The sequence below is a fragment of the Phoenix dactylifera genome, chromosome 2 (genome assembly GCF_051530095.1).
Source record: "Phoenix dactylifera cultivar Ajwa chromosome 2, Ajwa_hap1_PhDact_Kaust_v1.1, whole genome shotgun sequence".
In the NCBI taxonomy this organism is placed as follows: domain Eukaryota; kingdom Viridiplantae; phylum Streptophyta; class Magnoliopsida; order Arecales; family Arecaceae; genus Phoenix; species Phoenix dactylifera.
Genome location: NC_143191.1, coordinates 1,199,175 through 1,220,166, shown reverse-complemented (window position 1 = coordinate 1,220,166; position 20,992 = coordinate 1,199,175). Strand labels below are relative to the sequence as shown.

General features: G+C 37.3%; 2 protein-coding genes across 17 annotated transcripts; both read right to left on the bottom strand.

Annotated features, from left to right (window-relative positions):
• Positions 1-266: 266 nt before the first annotated feature.
• LOC103698870 (Haloacid dehalogenase-like hydrolase (HAD) superfamily protein) lies at positions 267-12,711 on the bottom strand. 4 transcript variants are annotated; one of them, XM_039114231.3, is made up of 9 exons: positions 12,560-12,711; positions 12,304-12,449; positions 10,207-10,276; positions 9,940-10,099; positions 7,197-7,278; positions 6,252-6,468; positions 5,909-5,973; positions 3,251-3,519; positions 267-664 (listed from the first exon to the last, which is right to left on the bottom strand). In XM_039114231.3, the coding sequence occupies exons 1-8, from the start codon at positions 12,633-12,635 to the stop codon at positions 3,265-3,267; spliced, it is 1,071 nt and encodes a 356-aa protein (XP_038970159.2). In that variant the 5' UTR covers positions 12,636-12,711; the 3' UTR covers positions 267-664; positions 3,251-3,264. The 4 variants fall into 4 exon arrangements, with proteins under 4 accessions (XP_038970159.2, XP_089784745.1, XP_089784744.1 ...); XM_089928619.1 differs by having other exon boundaries at positions 267-623; positions 12,304-12,562; XM_089928618.1 differs by lacking the exons at positions 12,304-12,449; positions 12,560-12,711 and adding an exon at positions 11,876-12,289.
• A 1,623-nt stretch (positions 12,712-14,334) lies between these two features.
• On the bottom strand, positions 14,335-20,814 carry LOC103706053 (protein FAR1-RELATED SEQUENCE 6-like). Of its 13 annotated transcripts, XM_088714844.2 has the most exons (10): positions 20,398-20,758; positions 18,754-18,811; positions 18,490-18,663; positions 18,210-18,376; positions 16,206-18,142; positions 16,009-16,119; positions 15,765-15,869; positions 15,467-15,535; positions 15,240-15,344; positions 14,335-14,693 (listed from the first exon to the last, which is right to left on the bottom strand). In XM_088714844.2, the coding sequence occupies exons 5-9, from the start codon at positions 17,997-17,999 to the stop codon at positions 15,309-15,311; spliced, it is 2,115 nt and encodes a 704-aa protein (XP_088570970.1). In that variant the 5' UTR covers positions 18,000-18,142; positions 18,210-18,376; positions 18,490-18,663; positions 18,754-18,811; positions 20,398-20,758; the 3' UTR covers positions 14,335-14,693; positions 15,240-15,308. The 13 variants fall into 13 exon arrangements, with proteins under 13 accessions (XP_088570970.1, XP_088570967.1, XP_088570962.1 ...); XM_088714841.2 differs by having other exon boundaries at positions 15,273-15,344; positions 16,206-18,376; XM_088714836.2 differs by having other exon boundaries at positions 16,206-18,353.
• Between the last annotated feature and the right edge of the window lie 178 nt (positions 20,815-20,992).

Below are 20,992 nucleotides of genomic sequence, written 5' to 3'. Positions count from 1 at the left end.
TTTTTTTTTTTTTTGCTCAATTGGAGCAGCATGCAACCCTACTTGCTGCTAAGATTTTCTAGCTGATGATGCCTTGGACGGAATATCTAAAGGTGATAACCGCATTAGCTATATACAAAGGTCCAAATATTTGCATCTGTTGAACATTCTATCAATCTTACATACCAACCATATTGTAAGAGGCGGTGAAAATAGCATAATAAACACAGCACGTACTGCACGAATATAAAAATTGACCATATGTGCAACTCCCAAGTCATTATGAATTCTGGAGAATATTTGCTAAAAATTTTATTTAATCACTACAGCAGCAGGACATATGAATCATAATGAAAACAATAATAATCTATCAACTAATTCAATTACATCCCTTGAAAACACACGGATCATATTTGAAATGCACCATGTATATAGGTCTGGCCATAAAAAATAACCAAATTTCCCACGCGTCTTGTGACATCCTGTTCTCTCTTCACACAAAAGCAACCCCTGAAGCATAAGAGAGGTGCAACAAATAACTCATGCATGAGTGCGAGGAGTTCTTGAGTCCTTCAAAAGAACAAGTTTGAGTAGCTCGGCAATCTAGCACGACTTGAAATCTTTCCTGAAGCAATAGCTTCCATCTGGAGTTTTCTCCCCATCCCAGAACATGAACCAAAAGCAACTACATTAAAAAATGAATAACCAGCGATTTGTTTAGTATGAGCTCTAATTCATACAAGTTATTTGCAGCATAAAAACACACACTAGCTTACACAGAATTATATAAGACCGCTGGTTTAACAAACCAACCATGAATTTCAGAGGTGCAATACAGGTAACATGAGTGGCACAATAACACAAGGTACAACCAGGTTACATGTTAAAGGCTCTGAACTAATAAGCAGGCACAAGCACAGGAGACTGCATTGATAGCATTACTAGGTGGTGCAATCAGCAGTGTCCCTAGTTGACTTTGCTCTAAAAACTTTAAATCCTCCGGTAAAGTTGGTGGGTAACAAGTCAGTAGATTTAACATGGATAAAATCGGCCAGCAAACACCATCTCCATGAAGATAAAACTGAGATAGGCTGTTTTGATGGATATTTCCCAAGGCATGAAAAAAACTGTTGCCAGGAAAAACTGTCTTATTATTGCATCCTACAAATACTTCACGGTGATTCCACCAAAGTTAAAAATTTGGAAATAGACAGCAACAAGCATACACAAGTTAGCTCCACCGGTCAGCGAGATTAAATATTCATGTTGGCCGTGTATTAGAGAAACATGTCCCGTTATGGTGCCAGTCGAGGGGACATGCTCCAAGAAAAAAGTATTCACCAGGTGCATATTTGTGATTATTTTGCCCTGTATTCAAACCAACTATCTCCGAATACCTCCCAAACTTGTCACATTCCCTCCACCTCTCACCATCCCATCCTTGACCTCCACAACCTCTGGCATCCTCTGGCAAAACTGCCACATTCAGAAGGCCGATAAAAACTTCTGCCATCCATGGGACTGCCCTAGCAACTCTTCACACGTGGTGCCTTTCTCAGTCTTGATATCCTCAGTGACTTTGCACCATTCTCCAACCAATTGGCCCATCCTTCAACACCACTCAATCCACTTCTGAAGTTCTGATGATCCGGGCACCCAACATCCAGCAGCTCCAACAGCCAATAAGCTCTTCCTCCACAACCTATATCTTAACCATCTCTTCGCAAACTTACAAGAATCAGGTAGGTTTCTCTATGTTAAGCTACTTATAACAAAAAGCACTTCTTTGCCTGTATATATTGTCAAAATAATGGAGGAGTTGATTTCTGACAGAGGTTGGGTTGCTGCTCCTAAGATCAATTATGAACATAACTATGACATTAAAGGAACGAGTATCATATAACCATTTGATACTATGTTGACTATATCTTGGGAGGTGGCCATTGAAGGACTTTGTGAACATATTCAGTAACAGTCATGTATATCACCTCTACATCGATTTCTCTCATTTTGAGTATCTAATTGGTATGATATATGTCTTACATGAAGATTACATGCTTGGTCTAACTACATAGTTTTTGTGCTGATGATGCCTTTTATGACTAAACATTAATGATTATGCTCTAACGAGTAAATAAAAACGTCATAATCACTTCAATTGAAAATGATATATTGTTTGAAACTCAGAAGCATATTTTTCTCTTATGCTTATGAGTTATGAAAATGATAAAGGTCCAAAAAATCATTATAATATGAAAATGTAGAGTGTTGTTTCACCAATGAATTCTGTCTACAAAAAAGACTGTTATTACAAGATTAAAAAGACAATAAATAGGTGAAGTTTGACGAATTGGGTAAAAAAATCCAGTTGCTAGCAGACCAGCAAAAGGGCATACCATGACCTTGTATATGAAATTAAAAAAGCATGTTATGCTTACATATGAAAATGCAATGTACTCATCTTGCTAACAAGGGAGCGATAACTCCATAAGCCACCCATAGCCTAATGTCTAGAAAAGCTGGTAGCCATGCCAATCTCTAACTTAACTTTTGTGATCAGAAAAAGTATTTAGAGTAGCATGTCATTATTTTATGAAGCTGAGATTGGGAGCATTTATGCGCAAACCTTGTAGAAAGGCATGATGCTAACTGAGGTTTCCATAACGCTGCAGAAAGACAGGTGCAAAGAGACAAGCGGATCACAATGGATATGTTTTATTTGACACAACTTGCAAATGATTATGCAAGACCATTTGCATCTTTTGTCACCGTCAATCATCACAAAAAAACTATAATCTTTGGTTCAGAATTGTTTTTTAATGAACCTGTCGTATTCAAGTGATTGTCTGTACACAAGATGAATAGAAAGCAACCAAGGATTAACTTGACCAACAAATATGCAGCAACAGGTAATGCTATAGCCATTGTGTGTCCTGGAACTAGTCTGCTTTTCCCTGTGTGACTTATAAAGGGCCATTTAAAACAAAAAAGTCATGCTACTCTAGGTGTAAAATCATTTGACCCGATTCCGTAAATATGAGGATGAGAAAGAATTCATTTTGGCATGGTAAAAGGTGGTGGAAGATCATTATCTCATGGGCAATGGTTAGTAGCCCAAGGATTATAGCTTGTGATATTCACAATGATAAAAAGGTGCAAAAGAAATCTTCCATTGCCATTTGTTTTGTAAGCTATGTTGATAAACACTACATGCCCAAAATGTGATTAGAAAAGGAAAGATATTTTATTTATTGTTAAAAAAAAAACTTACCATAAGTGAACGTTCTACCATGTAAAAGCTGGCAAAGCATAAGATGGATGGGCATCATATTTACAAGCCAGAGACTGAACTGCATCAGTGCCAGCAACTTCCCCAAAGCCACTAAGTCCAAGTTCCGTAGCATGAATCCCCCCAGTAATAAATGCAGATGCAATTCCAGCTGCATTTGCACCCTTTATGTCATGGTGGAGAGAGTCTCCCACAGCGATACAGTCACAAGCATTTACACCAGCCATGGCCATAGCTGATGTATAGATCACCTGACAAAAGTTTGATATATTACACTCCTGAACCACAAATAAATTAAAATATGTTCTCCTAAAAAGAGAAAAGAAGGAAAAAGTATTTCTTTTGCTTTATACAAAATTTTTTAAAAAATACAGAGACGAACAACAAACATGGAACACCAAACCAAACATTAAAAACAATGCTAAGAGATATTATTGAAAAGTCTAAGTCGACTAGTAAAATATAATCCAAACATTATACACTTGAATGTTAACACATACAAATCCAATTAAAAAATCAAAACTAGAAAAGAGGCCTGGTTGATTACTAGCCTGCTCAACTGCAGATACCCACATGTTCACCCACACGAAGGATAAACTCACATTTGTTAAATCCTTCATAGTAGAGTTAATGGAGCAATCAAAATGACAACCATTCAAACAAAAGATCTATATTGTTGATCATTATCTACAACTATTAAAATTCTTCGAATCCAAAATTATACGTTTTGAGGTCTCCTTATGCATCAAGTGAATGTTAAATGGGCAATATTAATAGTCTAATTTTGAAGCACAACCAGACACTATGATTCTTAGGAAATTAAATATATTGTTCATCCTTGCAGTACCAGCATGGCCCAAGCTACTTAGGATGTAACCACAATTAACATAACTACGGTCGGGCTATCGAACACGGAGTCAGAAGTGAATTACGAGTCGGACCAATCTGCGAAGCGAGCTCGTCTTCAGTGCTCTCCGAACCATGTGGGAAGGTTTCCCATCACACAGCTCACCAACTTGATCTTCCGCATTCGGAGCTATTAGAGCGGGATCCACTTTTTGGGGAATATGAGTCGGACCAATAACAAGAATATTTCTAGTGGAACATCTTTCACAATCCCTGGAGAGAGAGTTTTCTAATAGACCAAGAGATAAGTAATTCGTTTCAAATGAGAAGACTTATTCACAACTCTTCCATTCTTCACATAAAATGCATTAAGACTATACCAGGCAGGTTCAAATTCAGAATCATCACATGATAGTTTTGGAATGTTTTCTGTGAAAATGAAGTGTCAAGTTGTATACCAAACTCATGATTGATCTACATAAACCATAAACAAAATACAAGAAACTAAACCATTTTTTAAAATTCATTCACTAAAAAGGAAGGTTGAAAAAGAGTTAAATGTAGTAAACTAATTTTTGGAAAATCAATTCGTAAAACTAAAGCATAGAATGGGGCAGGCGCCCATAGAAGAGCCTTAATAAGCACAGTCCTAACCAAGCGACCGGGGGCTTGGGCACCGACTATCCGAACCTTTGAATGTGATCTGCTATCTCTAATTAGCTTTCAAAAAATCATGACACTTGGAGATCCCTAACATATGCATTGCCTAACAAAGATAGATAATTTAAAAAACATGAAACAATACATATTTTTTCATCATTGAATGCATATGCTAGGTATCTCGAATTCAAATGAATTATTCCTAGCAAGCAGATTAGAGATAGTAGATCACATCAAATAGCTCAGATCATTGGTGTCAAGCCCCTAGTCATTCGGTTAGGACCAACCTTATTAGGACTCGTGTGGGTGCCCACATATTAGCACTATTCTAGAACCAGCCTTAGCAGTAAATATCTAAATAAGAGGAGGTGTATTGGGAACATGAAATACAAGAAGAGTAGAAACAACTTGCATTTTAGGGATTCCCCCATTGAAATAGCAAGAATGAAGAAGATATAAAGATCATAAAAGAACAGGAAAAAAATAAATAGCCTGGGCTGTTAAGAAATATTGATCTTCCTCATATTCTTATCTTATTAGTGATTTTTCTTTTTTGCTGGATTATTTTCTCCATATATTCCTCCAGCACTACTATTCTTCTTCTTCCAACACACTCAAAAAGAGGACTTAGAAATAGGTGGGATGCATGGAATATGAGGTGCTAATCTGCAAGGAGCTCAAATTAACCGTTGTCTGGTAAGCAGCAGGGAATCTATTCATATAATCATCAACCATGCATACAGGTATTAATGACCATGATTAGTCAAAAAATTTCATGCAGTTTAGTCAAAAAAGCAAACCCACATCCATATGTGAAATCCACAAAGCGACTGTATAACAAATTACAGGGATAGCCTATAAGTGACTATCCATATTCATCAACTTCTGCTATATCCCGGGAAGGCCCCAAATTCAGGGGGTTGTCAGCAGCTTTTGTCTAGTAATCTGACTAGTTCAGAACTAAAAAACCTAATATTATGATTTTAATGGGAACCTATGGAAATTCCTATATATCTGCATAAAAGTTTCCTGACTGAAAAATAAAGTATGATTGAAGGAGAAATTTTATCATTGCGAGATAGAGAGCAGTTTGAAATGCCGTAACAACCACTAAAACAAAAATTAACCCATTACCTTATCAGGTTTACCCATCCATTTGACTTCACCACCAAGTTTTTCATATTTAGCTCCCAGTGTACCTAGAAGGAAGAGGAAAAAAATTAATGACCCACTAAACACAAGTATGTAATTTCATTTTTCAAACTGAATGATTGTACATGATGGAAAATAAGGAAAATTCTTTCAGGATTAAAGACTAAAAGCACATTTCCTATTCAAACTACTCGAAGCAAAAGTTGTTTTCTCCCCTGCCCCCTCTACATGACATTTACTACAATAATTAAAGTCTCTGTTATAAAGTTCAAGTTATGTGAATCATACGTAAATCAAGATCAATGAGACATATGACCAACCATACCAGGCATAACACTCAAAGCTCGAGCTTCAACTGTCACATAATCGGGATTTGCTACCACCATAGGAATTTTTTTCTCGGCACATAGCTCCAAGCTTTGTTCAAGAACCTCGAGATCCACAGGGACTACATCACCAGAAGGAAGACCAAGTGCTTCAGTGCCATGAGCCAGTATGAATTCTGCAACATCCACACTGCTCACAACTTGCAAGCCTAAGCCCTAAAAAGTTACAGATATTGAGATGAGTTAATTGTCTGCTTAAAAATGTGTAAATTTATTAGAAAAGAATAATGAAACAGGTAAATCACTGTTTCTGCTGTCGATCCATCTAAGTATTTAAAAGGACCGATTATCAATGGTCATTTAAGCTCAGCAATTTGAATTAAAAAAATCACATTTTTGGTTTCCTGAGTGAAAGGTCAATATCTTTATTTTTTGGCCTCAGTTTCCTGTGCTTTTTTGCACTTCTCACATTATCCTCAGGTCCTAGCCACCTTCCTCGATGTTGTTAGATAAATTTCAATAAAACAAACCCTTTAGGTTAAGGTGACAACGCAACCATGGTTCAGCAAAAATAAAACATTTGGCAGAATATATAATATACATAGTCCAATTCTGATCCTTTAAACGAAACCAAAAGGAATTACAGAAAAAGGGAAGTTCATGATAAGCTTAGATTCACAAACCATAGAAGATCATAAACTCAAGCTCATCTACGAGCCTAATTTTGATAGAAGTAAATCCATCAACTGCAAATACTGGAAATTGGCATTGTAAAGCCCTTGAGTAAAATATCTGCTTAAGACAATTCGTGTAGCGATTATCCCAAATTACTCGAAATTCAAAAGTCTCGAGTATGTCGTTTCAAAATTATGCTTATAACTAGACACTAAATTCATGCAAATATCGGTAGGGAAGACCAAAGAAAATTAAAGATGTGAACATACCTCGAGAGATATTGCACCACGATCACTCCAGGTCATGTGAATGCAAGATCTTCCTAGTGCCGCAAACCATGAATCATCCCTCCTATTTTAATCACATCATAAGTAACAGTCAACATCATTTCGTGGGAATGCAAGATCTTCCTAGTGTCTAATTCATAAAAAGCCGCTTCAACAGCCACTAAATGTTTATTGCAGTGTTCTGATCAGTCTTCTTACCATTTATATGCATATTCAGATTCTCAAATTGACATATTATCTACTAAACTTCTGGATAATGACTTGGGGGTTGATTGAAAATTTATGGTCTTCCATCCTTGATATAATAACTGAAAGTGATATCTAATAGATTATTAAACATCTTCTAAACTATGAGCTTTTTTAATTTTTCTTGATATTAATTCCTTTTACCAAAAGTTTATTACAAGAAAATGAAAAACCATAAGGTTTAATTTATCCCTTGGCATGGAAAAACCAGGCGAGAAGATGAGAAGATGTGATTCTGGTAATAAGATACTTTTGCAGGCAGGCAAATGTATTATTTAGAAAATCTCCATGGAGCATGATTTGTAACGACAAATAACGAAGACACTTTATGTTTGCCAACTTGAGGTCTAGCCTTAAAATGAAAAGCAAAAAGACAAAGCAAGAGAAAGGTTAATGGCATAAAGTGACTCATGACGAAAACCCTCAAAAACGCTAAATGAAGCAGCTCAACGGGCAAATAACTGGCAATTAGGTATAATAGCAATTGAGGTACAAAAAAGCAACTTGATATTCCAGTCAAATGACGTCAAACTTTGCAAACAAATGATCATAGTGAGATGTACCATTTATTGATATTGTATAGCATAGGAAAAGGTAGCTAATTTTCACAACAATATCTCAACTTGCTAAAGTGGATAGATTAGATAAGGCACAAGAGTGATATATTTCATGTGAAAACTCAAGACTCAAAAACTGAGGATCACATGGTAGTGAAAACAAGAGGAGGTCAACTACCTAGTGCATATGATGAAAGGAAAAATGGCAACAATTAACATCAAACAAGTTTATTGGGAGTGTGAAGCAAAGTCAACCTGAGTACAAATATCAAGTATGAAGAACCAAAGAGCAATGAGTGACAAAAAAGGGTGTCAGATGGCATGGGAAAAGTGACTAATTCGTGTGTCCAGCCAATAAGCTGAACAAAAGGTTATAAAGGATGATGACAAACAATGACTGTGGCTTCATACGGAGTGCAAAAATATATATAAATGCAAGCATGCAAAATGTTCCATATCATCCTTTAAAAGAAACTTGGAATATCACCAAGATGCAGTGTGTCAGGACTTGAAAACAGATGATAGGGAAAAAGCAACAAAAAACAAGCTACTAAAAATAAAAGTGGTACATGACTCAAGAAATTAGACAAACAATGGTCCGGTGGTTGACAAGCCACTGATCGGAGGCGACTGGACTGGAGTGCTTTCATCAAATGATGCATGTGGGCTGAGCCATTCCCATCTGGCCAATATAATGCATCTAATAGCAGTACAAATGATGCAAACAGAATGACATTTCAAGTATCAGTCCAAATAAGTTGAAGGATCGGTCATTCCCAAAATAGACCTTGATAGTAAGGAGACACCTAAGGAGTACAAGCAAAACCTCAATCCAAATAAACAGGACATGAAGCCAACAGGAATCTTAAGGCCAGATAAAAGCGAGGGAAGGAAAATATCTAATCAAGAAATGCGAGGAAAAGTCAAAAGACCTTAAAAAAATTAAAGCTGAATATTTTTGAAGGAATTAGCATTTTTGTTTTAAGAGAGAGAGAAGGAGAGAGACCCACCTCCATTATATTATCCACATCCCAATTTTTGGGAACTCACTATAAAAGAATTGAACTAAAACCTCTATTTGCAATGCAAAGGGGTGTCACCACTAGGGCAAACCCCAAGTCACACCAATTAGCAAAGAATTAACAGCATAGCTTGCCTTAAGGCTAAAATATCAAACATGTAGTTAAAGAATGTGTCAATTTCCCCTAAAGGACATAATAAAGAAAGATAACAGCTAAGGCTAGTATCAACTAGGCAACATACTGAGCTAGTATAGAGAACAAACATGTACCAGATCAAACAATTCTGACTTCAAGGACCAAGAGTATAGAAGCAATTGTTATATAAGAAAGAAAGAAGACCAAATGGATTTAGCAAATAGAAGATAACATAAAGGAAAGCATTGAAGGTCTGAAGGTTATTAGAGAACAACTAGCATCAAGGGTTATTACCAGGAAGAAGGATAATTTAGAGAATCAAACAGTTCCCGATAGTCAAAAATCACCATGACCCCCCCTCACCCCCCGCACCCCCCCCCCCCCCCCCCCCCCGACAAAAAAAAAAAAGAAAAACTTTAAGATGTTAAGGAGATCCCAAACTGAATTCATTTTACTTTGTTCAGATGGTTGGTGATTAGTAAAGATGGGAACAATCCAAAATTATACTTCAGGTATTCCAACCAGGTCCATGAAAACTTTTGAAACTAAGTAATTTAAGCGAATTTTTCCAAAAATTTTTGCTGAGATTATTGGAAGCAGTATTCGTATGTATATGTTTACTTCATGTACGACTCCTAGGATACTTATCACACAATTTTAAGAAATTTAAGACTATGTAGCAAAGTTAGGATCTGCATAGCTCTTAAACTAGAGTCAAAAATATGAAGCATATCTTGAACATATTCTAATTAAGAAATGACTGACCTTTCAAGGCTTCTATGTGTTAATTCTCCACTAGTGATTGCCCCGAGAAAAACAGAAGGATCAAAGCCAAGGCTCTTTAGCTTATTTATGGTTGTAGACGCTCGCCTAGAAGAATTACTTATGATTACCATCTTCGCGCCATGATATGCTAGCTTTTCTACTATTATAACATAATGACTGATTAATAAGTACAATGGTATCAGGTGGTGAATAAACAATCACTGTCAAATTAAGAAAAAAGAAATCAAATCAAACAAATAAACATACATGTTGAAATGGCACCAGGATATGGTTTTTTCCCATCATGAAGAACTCCAAACTGATCCAAGAACCATGCCTGTCATGTAGAGCTATATAATAGTGAGAAAAGAGCAAGCATCAAAAATAACAATTTAGTATCTATGAGCCAAAACAACATAGATATTTAGCCATCCAAAGTCTTAACTAGATCTTGTAGCAATTTTGATAAAGGGGGAAAATAGCAAATATTAATAAATCTGCAATATTTTACAGGGCAATATTTGGATGCTGAAGCAAACTGGATGTGAGAATGTAAGAATGAAGAAGTCCCTAATCAGCATAAAAACTTCAAACCTTCATTTGAGGATGAGTGAGTAGAAAGGGGATTTCAAGATCAAAGAAAATTGAATTTTCCCTTAAAAGAAAATGACCCACGAGGCTCCTGCCACTGCAGGGTCAAGGAAGGCTCAAATGTCCACGGCTTACCCCTATGCGTGGAGAGGCTGTTTCCATATTTCAAACCCATGAGACCTAGATCACAATAGAGCAATCTTACTATTGTACCAAGGCACGACCTCAAAAAATGATGGTTTATCTGTTGCGAATTATTTCAGATTCTGAAAATCAGAAAAAGATGGTTTATCTGTTGTTGGATATATGAAAGAAAAAAAGATTCTTGCCAATTGATGCATACTTGAACGAAACAAGGTGCCTTCAGAGATGCTAACAGCAAAGAATGTTTAGAGAAAAACAAAAACTCCTAAAATTAGTAAGAAGAAAAGGAGACACAGGTTGATAAATATTGAAAATGATAAACAGATGAATGAAATCATTTACAGACAAGCAGAAAGAAAAAAAAAAACTGATTCTACTACTCCAGGTTTAACTCCTCCTTTGCAAACTCTTGGTATATTCCCAAGTGAGTATGGACAGCCATCTTAGAGAGGTATACAAAGTTGTACACCCAACATGACACTATCTCTCTCTATCGCACCAAACAAGCTAAATTACCAGCTTATTGTAGAAATGCTTCTCTGCTTTCCTTTACGGTAGGAAAAGATCTCCTTAATTCAGAAAACAAATGAGCCAACAGTCCAAGAGCAATGTCTGACTAGTGGAGGCACTAGTTCAGTCGAAAACTGGAAATCCCTATGTTTTAATTACTTTACGCCATAAAATGACTTCTATCAGAAGTTCAGTAGGATAATGGAGGAGTATGACTGTATGAGGGACAAGAACAAGTCAAAGGCAAATGTGTTCATGAACATGAACTTTATAACTGACTTCATTGGCTATAAAATTCCTGCTAAATTGTCATCGAATAAAGCCTGCATGTTTTTCTACTCTGTTAACTCCATGTCAACTCGACGATGATGGATGGCTTAGCTTTCAGTTGTTAAATGAGTCAGGACATTGAATTTTAACAGCATAATGCAGTTTTGGAGTGACACGTTGCTCAGTACCATTTGTAGCGTATTACCCCAAGGTGCATAAATTTTCGCGATACTGTTCTATAAACATTTCAAAACATAACTATTTGACCGTTCTGCCTTATTCTTGATTTGCTTAAAGAAAGAAAAGGGAAAAAAAAGGGCACGAAAGCACGCATTACGATGCTATCCAGATGATGCTAATATCACGCACGCACACAAAAGAAAGAAAGATAGAAAGAAAGAAAAATTTGGAATCGCGGAACCTTAAACGACCACTTTCTGCAAGGGTTCGGATCCCATCCAAGCACGGGAAAGTCCATTCCTGCCTCATTCTTGATTTGCTCAAAGAAAGAAAAAGGAAAAAGAGCCACGAAAGCATGCATTACGATGCTATCCAGCCGATATCTCACACACACACAGACACAAGAAAGAAAGAAAGAAAGAAGAAAAAGAAAAGAAAAAATGGAATCGTGGAACCTTAAACGACCACTTTCTGCAAGGGTTCGGATCCCATCCAAGCACGGGAAAGTCCATTCCTGCCTCATTCTTGATTTGCTCAAAGAAAGAAAAAGGAAAAAGAGCCACGAAAGCATGCATTACGATGCTATCCAGCCGATATCTCACACACACACAGACACAAGAAAGAAAGAAAGAAAGAAGAAAAAGAAAAGAAAAATTGGAATCGTGGAACCTTAAAACGACCACTTTCTGCAAGGGTTCGGATCCCATCCAAGCACTGGAAGGGCCGCGACATCTCAGCACTGCCGCGTCCTTGGCACGAAGAAATCGAACATCTGACCGCCATCTTCTTCCCCTCGAACGCGCGGCAGATATCTCCTGAAGATCGACCGAAAAAGTGAGCAGAAACAAAAAGGGTCTCTTAGTTTTTTAGGTCGGCATGGAAAGCTCCAAGTTTTCGAAGTGGATCGGAGAGGAGAGGAAGTAACCGTAGGGTTGGATTCGTCGTGTTCTTGGATTGAAAGAAGCATAGGAGTTCAGCGAAGAGGGGACCGATCTCATCATTGCCGCGGGGCTGGGGCCGCCAAGGTAAAAAGAAAAGCCCGCAAATTAACCTGGAAAGGAGCTGACTCGACCATATTAACGGAGGGGGGGAAAGTGATCCATCCCTATTCCCATTTTATAATTTGTACGTAGATGTCTACGTATAAAAGTTTAGAATTTCAAGTAATGTGATCTGCTAACTGCCCGCCATCACTCAGCCACCTAGTCTTGGGTGACGTGGTGGGTTTAAAGTATAATTTGAGGATTTAATTGCCTCCTTTTCTTACCCCAAAATAATAATAAAAAAGAGGCAGATCTAAAGATAGGCACATCTTTGCTTTCTTCCTTTTGACTACTCCAATTATGCTCTATTATTAATCTTCTATGATTTATAATGATCAATTGATAATCATCATTTTTTTAATGGCTTATATGTGTTTTTCGAAACTTATTTACCAAAATTGAATATGAAAGTGTAATTTGAGAGTTTAATTGTCTTCTTTTCTTATCCAACAAAATAAAATAAAAAAGGCAGGTTTAAAGATAAGCATATTTTTTTCTTACTTTCTTTCGACTACTCTAGTTGCACTTTATGATTAGTCTTCTATGATTTATGATGATAAATTGGTAATCTTCATCTTCTTTATAGCTTATACGTGTTTTTCGAACCTTATTTACTAAAATTAAATGTTAAAGTGTAATTCAAGAGTTTAATTGTCTTTTTTTTTAATCCAAAATAATAATAATAAAAAAGGCAAGTCTTAAGATAAGCATATTTTTTCTTACTTTCTTTCAACCACTCCAGTTACACTCTATGATTAATCATCTATGATTTATGATGATAAATTGGTGATCCCCATTTCTTTACTGCTTCTATGTGTTTTTCAAACCTTATTCACCAAAATTGAAAAATAATCCTCTCATTTTGGATGGCTAATTTGTTACCGACAAGTAAACCATCAAAAAGCAAAAATGTTACATATTAAGTACAAGGAGCTATTTGATATATCCCAAAGATATAAGGAATATCTGAAAATTGCCCCAAGCTAACTTGTACACCGACGCAAAGCTTGAAAATTATTGCAGTGATTGAAAGTATTATGAGTTGGGTAGGCCTGATTGAAGGTCATTGAACTGTGGCCTGACCAAATCCACACCAATTGCACCACAATTTTTTGGCACCACACCATATTTTTGGCACCGCAATTGTTTATGTATGTATGTATGTATAAGTACGTACGTACAACTATATACGTGCTTGGAAACCAGAAACTGTGAGAAAAGGAATTCTAATATCCCAAAGATCTCCAGATTTCCAAGCCGTTCTCTACCACTTCCTGCATTCCTCTGCTTCTTTTGCTCAGCAGATTCCCCCTCGCAGATTTGGTAGCCAGGCATCGACGCAGACTTAATGTTGGCGAGATTGTAGCATTCCATGCAACATCAGATGGAGCTAATATATCACAGAAAATTTAGGTAAGCACACGATTTACGTACTTGGTTCAAAAACTCAATGCTCACTCAACATCCAAAAGTATCGAGAAGTTTATTCACATTTACATACACGACATATTACAAAAGAATGAGAGGTGACAACAGACTGAAGGCTATCTTGCCCAACCACTGCTGCAATTGAAACCAATGTAGGTGAGACAAGGCTTGTTTGTTAAGGTTCAGATTAAAATTCAGTCCTGCATTTGTTAATGAATAAAAGATCCAATGAAGCGAGAGCATAATTTATCTCTCCATCAAATGTAATTTAAACGCATATAATTACAAGGGGTCAGGGCTTGACAAAGGTGTGCTTCCCACGAAGAACAAAATAAAACAATTAGGTAGATATATACAGAACTTCAACCTGTAACTTTTGATGTAGCTGTTGCAACTGGACATGATAAATTCCAATTAATTGAGTGCTTATGAGCACCACATTCTCTTGAGTTAGACATAAGGTTATAAAGATACAGAAGAGACTCTGTGGTCTAGAAGCACTTCTTCTGTCCTAGAGTATTGATGGTCCTCAGTACACATATCTAGATGACTTCCTACAAGTCCCACTTCGAAGATAAGCCTCCAAACCTGCCATACAAATAAATGTTTCAGGATCAAAACATAAGTTTCGTATAGCCTTATAAACTATAGTTAAGCAAATAACCATATGATAATTAAGTTTCAAACAAGATATCCTATAATTCTTTCCCTAATAATAAAGAATCAGGTGCCAATGAAAAGAATAAAAAAAAGAGCAGCCCAGTGCATGAGGCTTGCACGAGGCTTCTGCGATTGCAGAGTCTGGCAATGGTCAAATGTAAGCAGCTTTACCCCACATTTAAGGAGGCTACTACCATGTTTCAAACCCACGACTTTAAGGAGGCTACTTCCATGTTTCAAACCGATGACTTCCAGGTTACAAAAGAGCAACCTTACTGCTGTGCCAAGGCTCACCCTCAAGCCGCACACATCAATCTCGTATATAAATCCAAGGATGAAAAAAAGAATATCACAGAAATTATACAGCTACGTAACATATAAGAAAAGGCTCCATATATTTCAATAAAAGCAGCTGTATACTGGTCAGAGTAAATGAATTGAATGAAAAATCAAAGCAAGGTTATGTGGGCATGCCTGAGGTGGAAACTTTGATAACCCCTAGCTTACCCAGTCCCTGAGGTGGAAACTTTGATAACCCTTAGCTTACCCAGTCCTTCGGCCAAAAGGTGCATGATCCTCCTGCATCAGTTACAAAAATTGGATTACTGTAAATGGATATCCACAACATCAGGAATTGATATTGCTTCTACAATCCGCATGGCTAAACGAAAAATCAGACAATAATACAGATAAATAGAAACCTGTAGCATTTGTTGATATATCCACTGCATCCCTGATGAATTTCCAACTGTTTGTTGGCCAAATTGACTCTGTAAAAGTGTTTGTTGTTCAATAAGAGATTGGAATGTAAAGCTCTTCATATTAATTAATTTTCTTCTTTTGTGGAAAAAAAAGAGCATTTAGCTTAGCCAGCAACGGTGTACCAGACCACCAGTTACCTATAACATGAACTCTTTCATTTGTATCCTTAGAAGTCCATGAATAGCGACAAGAGAAGGAAAAAAGAAAAACACATCTTTCAATGGTTATTTTCCAAACCTGTAACAAATTGGCAGACTGCAACTGGTTGCCAAGATGATGTTGGTGGTTAGCTTGTAGTCCAAAATGGTTACCAAATGACAGGTCATTTGGATTAACTTCCTCCTATCGACATCATGATGGAAGAAAAGAATAAGCATCTATTAGGTAGTTTGTGCAGCTAAAGTTGATGTGAATCTATGAGAATGTGAAAGTAGTTTCATGAAAGCATAAGATGTATAAGATGTTTGAGAAAATAGGAGACCATTAGATCAACGCCACCATGTGTCCTAATATGACTGCCAAGGTGTGAAGCAGTAGAGGCAGCTTGAAACACATTACTCTGACCCCCATCTGATGATGCCCTCAAAGAGTCCTGCCCAGATAATGAAGATGTGGTCACAATCTAATAAACAAACAATTGAAAACTAAAAGATGAATGACCTTAAACTACTCAAGTACCTTTTGATTACTTGGACTAGATATCATCTCTGTATTAGACTCTTCTTTCCTTTTCTTAGGTGGACGGCCTCTGCGCTTTACTGGCAAGGAGTTAGGGATTTTGTTAGCCTCAGTGATGCCCAGCTGAGATGCCGCATGATTTTCGTCACTTGCATTTGACCTAGTTTCAAATGGCAGAAGCCTACGTTGCAAGTCTCGGCATGTGTTATCATCTAGAAGAGATTTTTCCACTTCCCTCAATAGCTTCAGTGCAAGCTGGTACTTCTCTTCAGATATCATACCAACCTCAACAAGTTGAAGGCAACGCATAGATAGATAATCATACCGCTCCATTTGATTATTACCTACGACATCTTTTGAGTAACGATCCAAAGCAAACAGCTGCTTGAAGTCCTTTGTCCAGCGTTGGAGAATGTACTGAGCTGGAATTTCATACATTTGTTGCAACTTAAACACAGATAATGCATGTCTGCATAGGATCCCTCTAAACTCAAAACAGCCACAGATACAGTGAACAACAAACTCATCTACATTGTAGAAAACTTCATAATGCCTATCTTGTGCATTTTCACCACCTTCCATAAAGGCACATTCTTTGACTTCAAAGGTAGAGATAGGGCCATCAACCTTCACAAGCGAAACCTGACAATGAACAATGGCCTTCAACTCATCCTGAAATTTTTTGAACATGTTAAGCGTATATAATTTGGACAGATGCTCTTCCATATGTAATTTTGTTACAAAGACTCGGCCCTTATGAAATGAATCCAAATCAGCCTGGGCTTCCATTTCATATTTAGTTTGTAAAACCATCTCATAATTACTTAAAAAACACTTTAAAGAAGTTTCTGGATATACACACCCTTCAAAAAAGGTAGTTATACTCTCCTTTTGTCTAGCAATGGACATTCCTGCCCAGAATGTGTTTTTCAGGAAAACTGGAGCCCATAATTGTCGATTTTCATATAAGAAATTAAGCCATTCACTACCTTCGAGGCCATATCTCTTAATCAGATCCCTCCAGCATTCTTCAAATTCATCAATTCTCAACGAATCATATACTACTTTCTTCAAATCCTTCTTAAGTGTTTTGTATTCTTCAAAGTCTCTCAATTTCTGTTGAACATTTTTCATTATATGCCATAAGCAAATACGATGACGGGCTTCTGGAAAAACCTCAGCGACTGCACCTTGAATTGCCTCACATTCATCAGTAATTATGGCATTTGGAGGGCATCCTCGCATACATGTTAACCATGCTTTAAATAACCATAAGTAATTTTCGGTGGTTTCATCTGAAACCAAACCACAACCCAACAACACTAACTGACCATGATGGTTCACTCCAACAAATAAAGCAAGAGGGATATCATATTTATTTTTTAAGCAGGTTGTATCAAAATAAACAACATCACTGAAATATTGATATGCTGCTCTAGACCTAGAATCAGCCCAAAACACATTCCTCAGATGACCTTCCACATCCAAATCCAGCAAGTAAAAGAAATTTGGGTTCTTAGTCTGCATCCGCGCAAAAAACTGGTGGATGGCTTCATCATCACCCTCTCCAAGCTTCAACCTTCCTCCTTCAATGGAGTTTACACAATCCTTATCACCAAATAGCAAGTCTTCATGTCCAGCTGCTCGCACAGCAAGATCTTTAGTCATTCCACTAGACATTTTTTTATAGCATCTCAAAAAACGGGCAGTTGATGGACTAACTGCATGATTGTGTTCAAGATTAGCTTCCACCAAATGCAGCAACCCATCACCCCATAATTTCACTATGATCATAGCTTGACAATTTGTCTTTGCAGTAGGTCTTGACTGGTAGCATGCACTTGCCCGTCCCTTTCCCCCCTTAGTGCATACAAGCACTAACCGGCGACAGAGACCATAAGTTGTAAATGAAGATTTTTTTACAGCTACACCAAATCCTACACGCAGAGCATACCGCTTGTAAAAGTTAACAACTTCTTCATAAGATTTGAATACCATTCCCACCTGAGGAGTTCTATCATCTAGTCCAGTGACCTTACGGCCCTCCTCTAGTTCAGCCTTGTCACCATCATCATCGTCATTCTCAGGAGCAGCTGCTGCTTTTCCTCCATCCATTGGCTCTTGATTGATAGAATCAGCTAGCATATTCTGAGAGAATTAAAAAGAAACCCCTAATTTATAGGGAAAAAAAAAAGAACAACAGAAACCTCATAACATGTATATACTGATCATATTTCCTACAAAAGCTAGAGAGAAGATTATGGGGTACTAATTCATTACCGACCTGAGAGGTTTCATCATCTTCTGTGGTTGTTCTGTCATTCACCCCATCCTCGTCATAGTTTTTATCTAAATAAGCATCACCATTCATCAGCATTATTTCTTTCTCCTGATTATATCTGCCTTCCATGAGAGAAGGATTAGAATTCCCCAGAAAGAAGCTTTCCGAATGGACCATCTATGATATCAAAAACATAAATCACTATTATAAAAGAAATAAAGAAAGGAAGGAAGGAAGAAATAAATAAATAAATATTACATAACCTACCGCTCATAAGAAATAAGTGCTCAGTGGCAAGGAATGTTCTCCAAATAGTTTTGGTTACCTACATATAAAAGTCCCTCTTTTCATTCAAACAAAAAAGGGTTTCTTCAACAGTGATCACTGATCAAGGTTCTTAAAACCTAATATCTTGGTCACATTGGTGGGTGGCTGATACTAAGATGAAACCAAGATCTCAGATTATCTCAGCCAAGGTGGTTAGCTTGGGAGACTCTGGAAAGAACTCTGAAACTCTAAAATCTCAGCTGATAATATCAGAATCAAGACACTGAAATATTGGCCAGTTTAGAAAAGATGAAATTAATTGTTGTTTAAAGGCCTTGATTTTAATATGTCATCAATAAAATCCATTAATATTGCAAGTAAAAAAATAAAAAAACTACACTGATATATGAATATAGATCAGTCTGTATTGGTGGGATAATAAGTGATAAGGTTTTATATATACCATGGTGGTTAGTGGTTGATACTGATAAACCCATAGCTCAGCAAGGATGGAAACCTTGTCATCCAGAAATCGATACTACGACAAATAAAAGAAAAAACAAAGGGGAAAAAATGAGATCATAATGGCTGTCTGGTTGTCTTTGAGGTTTATCAAAGCAGATAATCATAAAGCCTTATTTTCCGTAAAACGGGGAGAATTGTTCTTTTCACAAAACTAGTTTTTCTGGTTTTATTACTGCTTTTTACAAAATTTTCGTGGAAAGAATTCATAAATTCATTTCAAGGCTTTATATATAACTGTTTCAGTAAAAACCTGATAGAAGAATAACATGAACAGGTAACTAGGTTGAAACTGGTGATGAGTATCAAACAACCTAAGTTTAATCTTTAAAAAAAATGGTAGATGTATATAGGTAATGGGCTAGAAAACAGGATTTACCCTTTTTCAGATACCTGGAACCCTGCCAAACCCAGGTCTCGGCAAGACAACTGAGAAACTTCACCAGCTTGGGAAGGTGCCTTAATTTGGTCGAAGAGGTACGCACGCAATGAGCTACATAATGAGAGCTAACCCACTTCCAAATCATGGAACCCCCAAATCTCAATGAAGGCAGGATTTGAACCTAGGTCTCCGGCACAACTACTCAGACACTTTAGCAGCTTGGCAAGCGCCAAGTCAGTGCAACTTCAGCCCTTTTTAATGATTAGAACAACACTAGGAACAGGAAGATAACAGGAATAAGAAGAGAATCTAAGCTAACAGACATAAGAAGAGAATCTAAGCCATGTGGCAGAATTGGTGCAAGAAAAAGTGGCCCCATTTATCAACACAACTATGACAGTAAATTTCATGGTGAAATCACATTCAGGTGACATGAATTTCAAGAAAATACTATATTTTCTCTCCAGAGTAACAAATTTTAGATTATTAACATAATCAAAGAACACCAAAACCATGGTATCCCGATTATCCAAGCCATGGCACTTAACATCAATATAACCTTCAATCACGGCATCTAGGGTCGCGAAGAACGGAAAAGAAAAGATATTCCTATCAAATTATCGAACCAATGAAAGAACCAAATCAATAAGAAAAGCTTGCAAATTTATACGTGATACAGTCAATCAAGAACCAGAATTTGAAACAGCCAACAGCAAGACCCCAACTGGACGGGAAATTACCACATCGAAATAGGGAAACGGCACGAGAAGCAAACCGTCGATTCCGCAATCCTCTTCATTTTTTCATCCTTTTGCTTGAGTCGAAGAGCGGAAGCCGGAGAGAGAGAGAGAGGGGGGGGGGGGGAGGAGGGGTTTTAGGGTTTGATCGCAGTAGAGAAGAGGGAAGGCGGAGAGGAGAACGAGAGAAGAAGGGCTGCACCGGAGTCTCGGCACCCGCTTTAGCCACCCACTCAGACGGGCGGCCTTTGGGTGCGCGATCGGGTGCCCCTAGCTGGATCGTGAACCGCACGTCACCAATGCGGCGAGCCCAGCCTGCACTCTAGCTTGGCCCGGTATGGAAATGGGAAAATTTGGTAGGCTTGAAGATTTCCGGGTGTCTCTTCCATGCTTTAGTACCGAGATATTAAAATCCTAACCAATATAGCCGATCGAAGATGAGCAACTATATAAGACACTAATTTTGAAATTATTCAATTAAAAACTTATTTAACAAAGTAAATATGCGATTGAAAAATGTTGGCTGATATTTTAGGGTTTATCGGGTTGTATTGACTGAAAGGTTATGGACCGAAATTTCTTATACATTGTATCCTGA

Bases quoted from the DNA above. Each gene is read 5' to 3' on its own strand.
- LOC103706053 (XM_088714836.2), bottom strand. From the start codon at position 18,663: ATGGTCCATTCGGAAAGCTTCTTTCTGGGGAATTCTAATCCTTCTCTC. The intron at 16,120-16,205 runs GTACTTGAGTAG...TTATCTGGGCAG, and splicing joins CTAGTCCAAGTAATCAAAAG to GACTCTTTGAGGGCATCATC. The intron at 15,345-15,466 runs GTTTCTATTTAT...TAACTGATGCAG, and splicing joins TATATCAACAAATGCTACAG to GAGGATCATGCACCTTTTGG.
- LOC103698870 (XM_088714854.2), bottom strand. From the start codon at position 12,205: ATGCTTTCGTGGCTCTTTTTCCTTTTTCTTTCTTTGAGCAAATCAAGA. The intron at 10,277-11,875 runs GTTCCGCGATTC...TCTACATGACAG, and splicing joins GCAGAAAGTGGTCGTTTAAG to GCATGGTTCTTGGATCAGTT. The intron at 3,520-5,908 runs GTAATGGGTTAA...AACTTTTGTCAG, and splicing joins GGATGGGTAAACCTGATAAG to GTGATCTATACATCAGCTAT.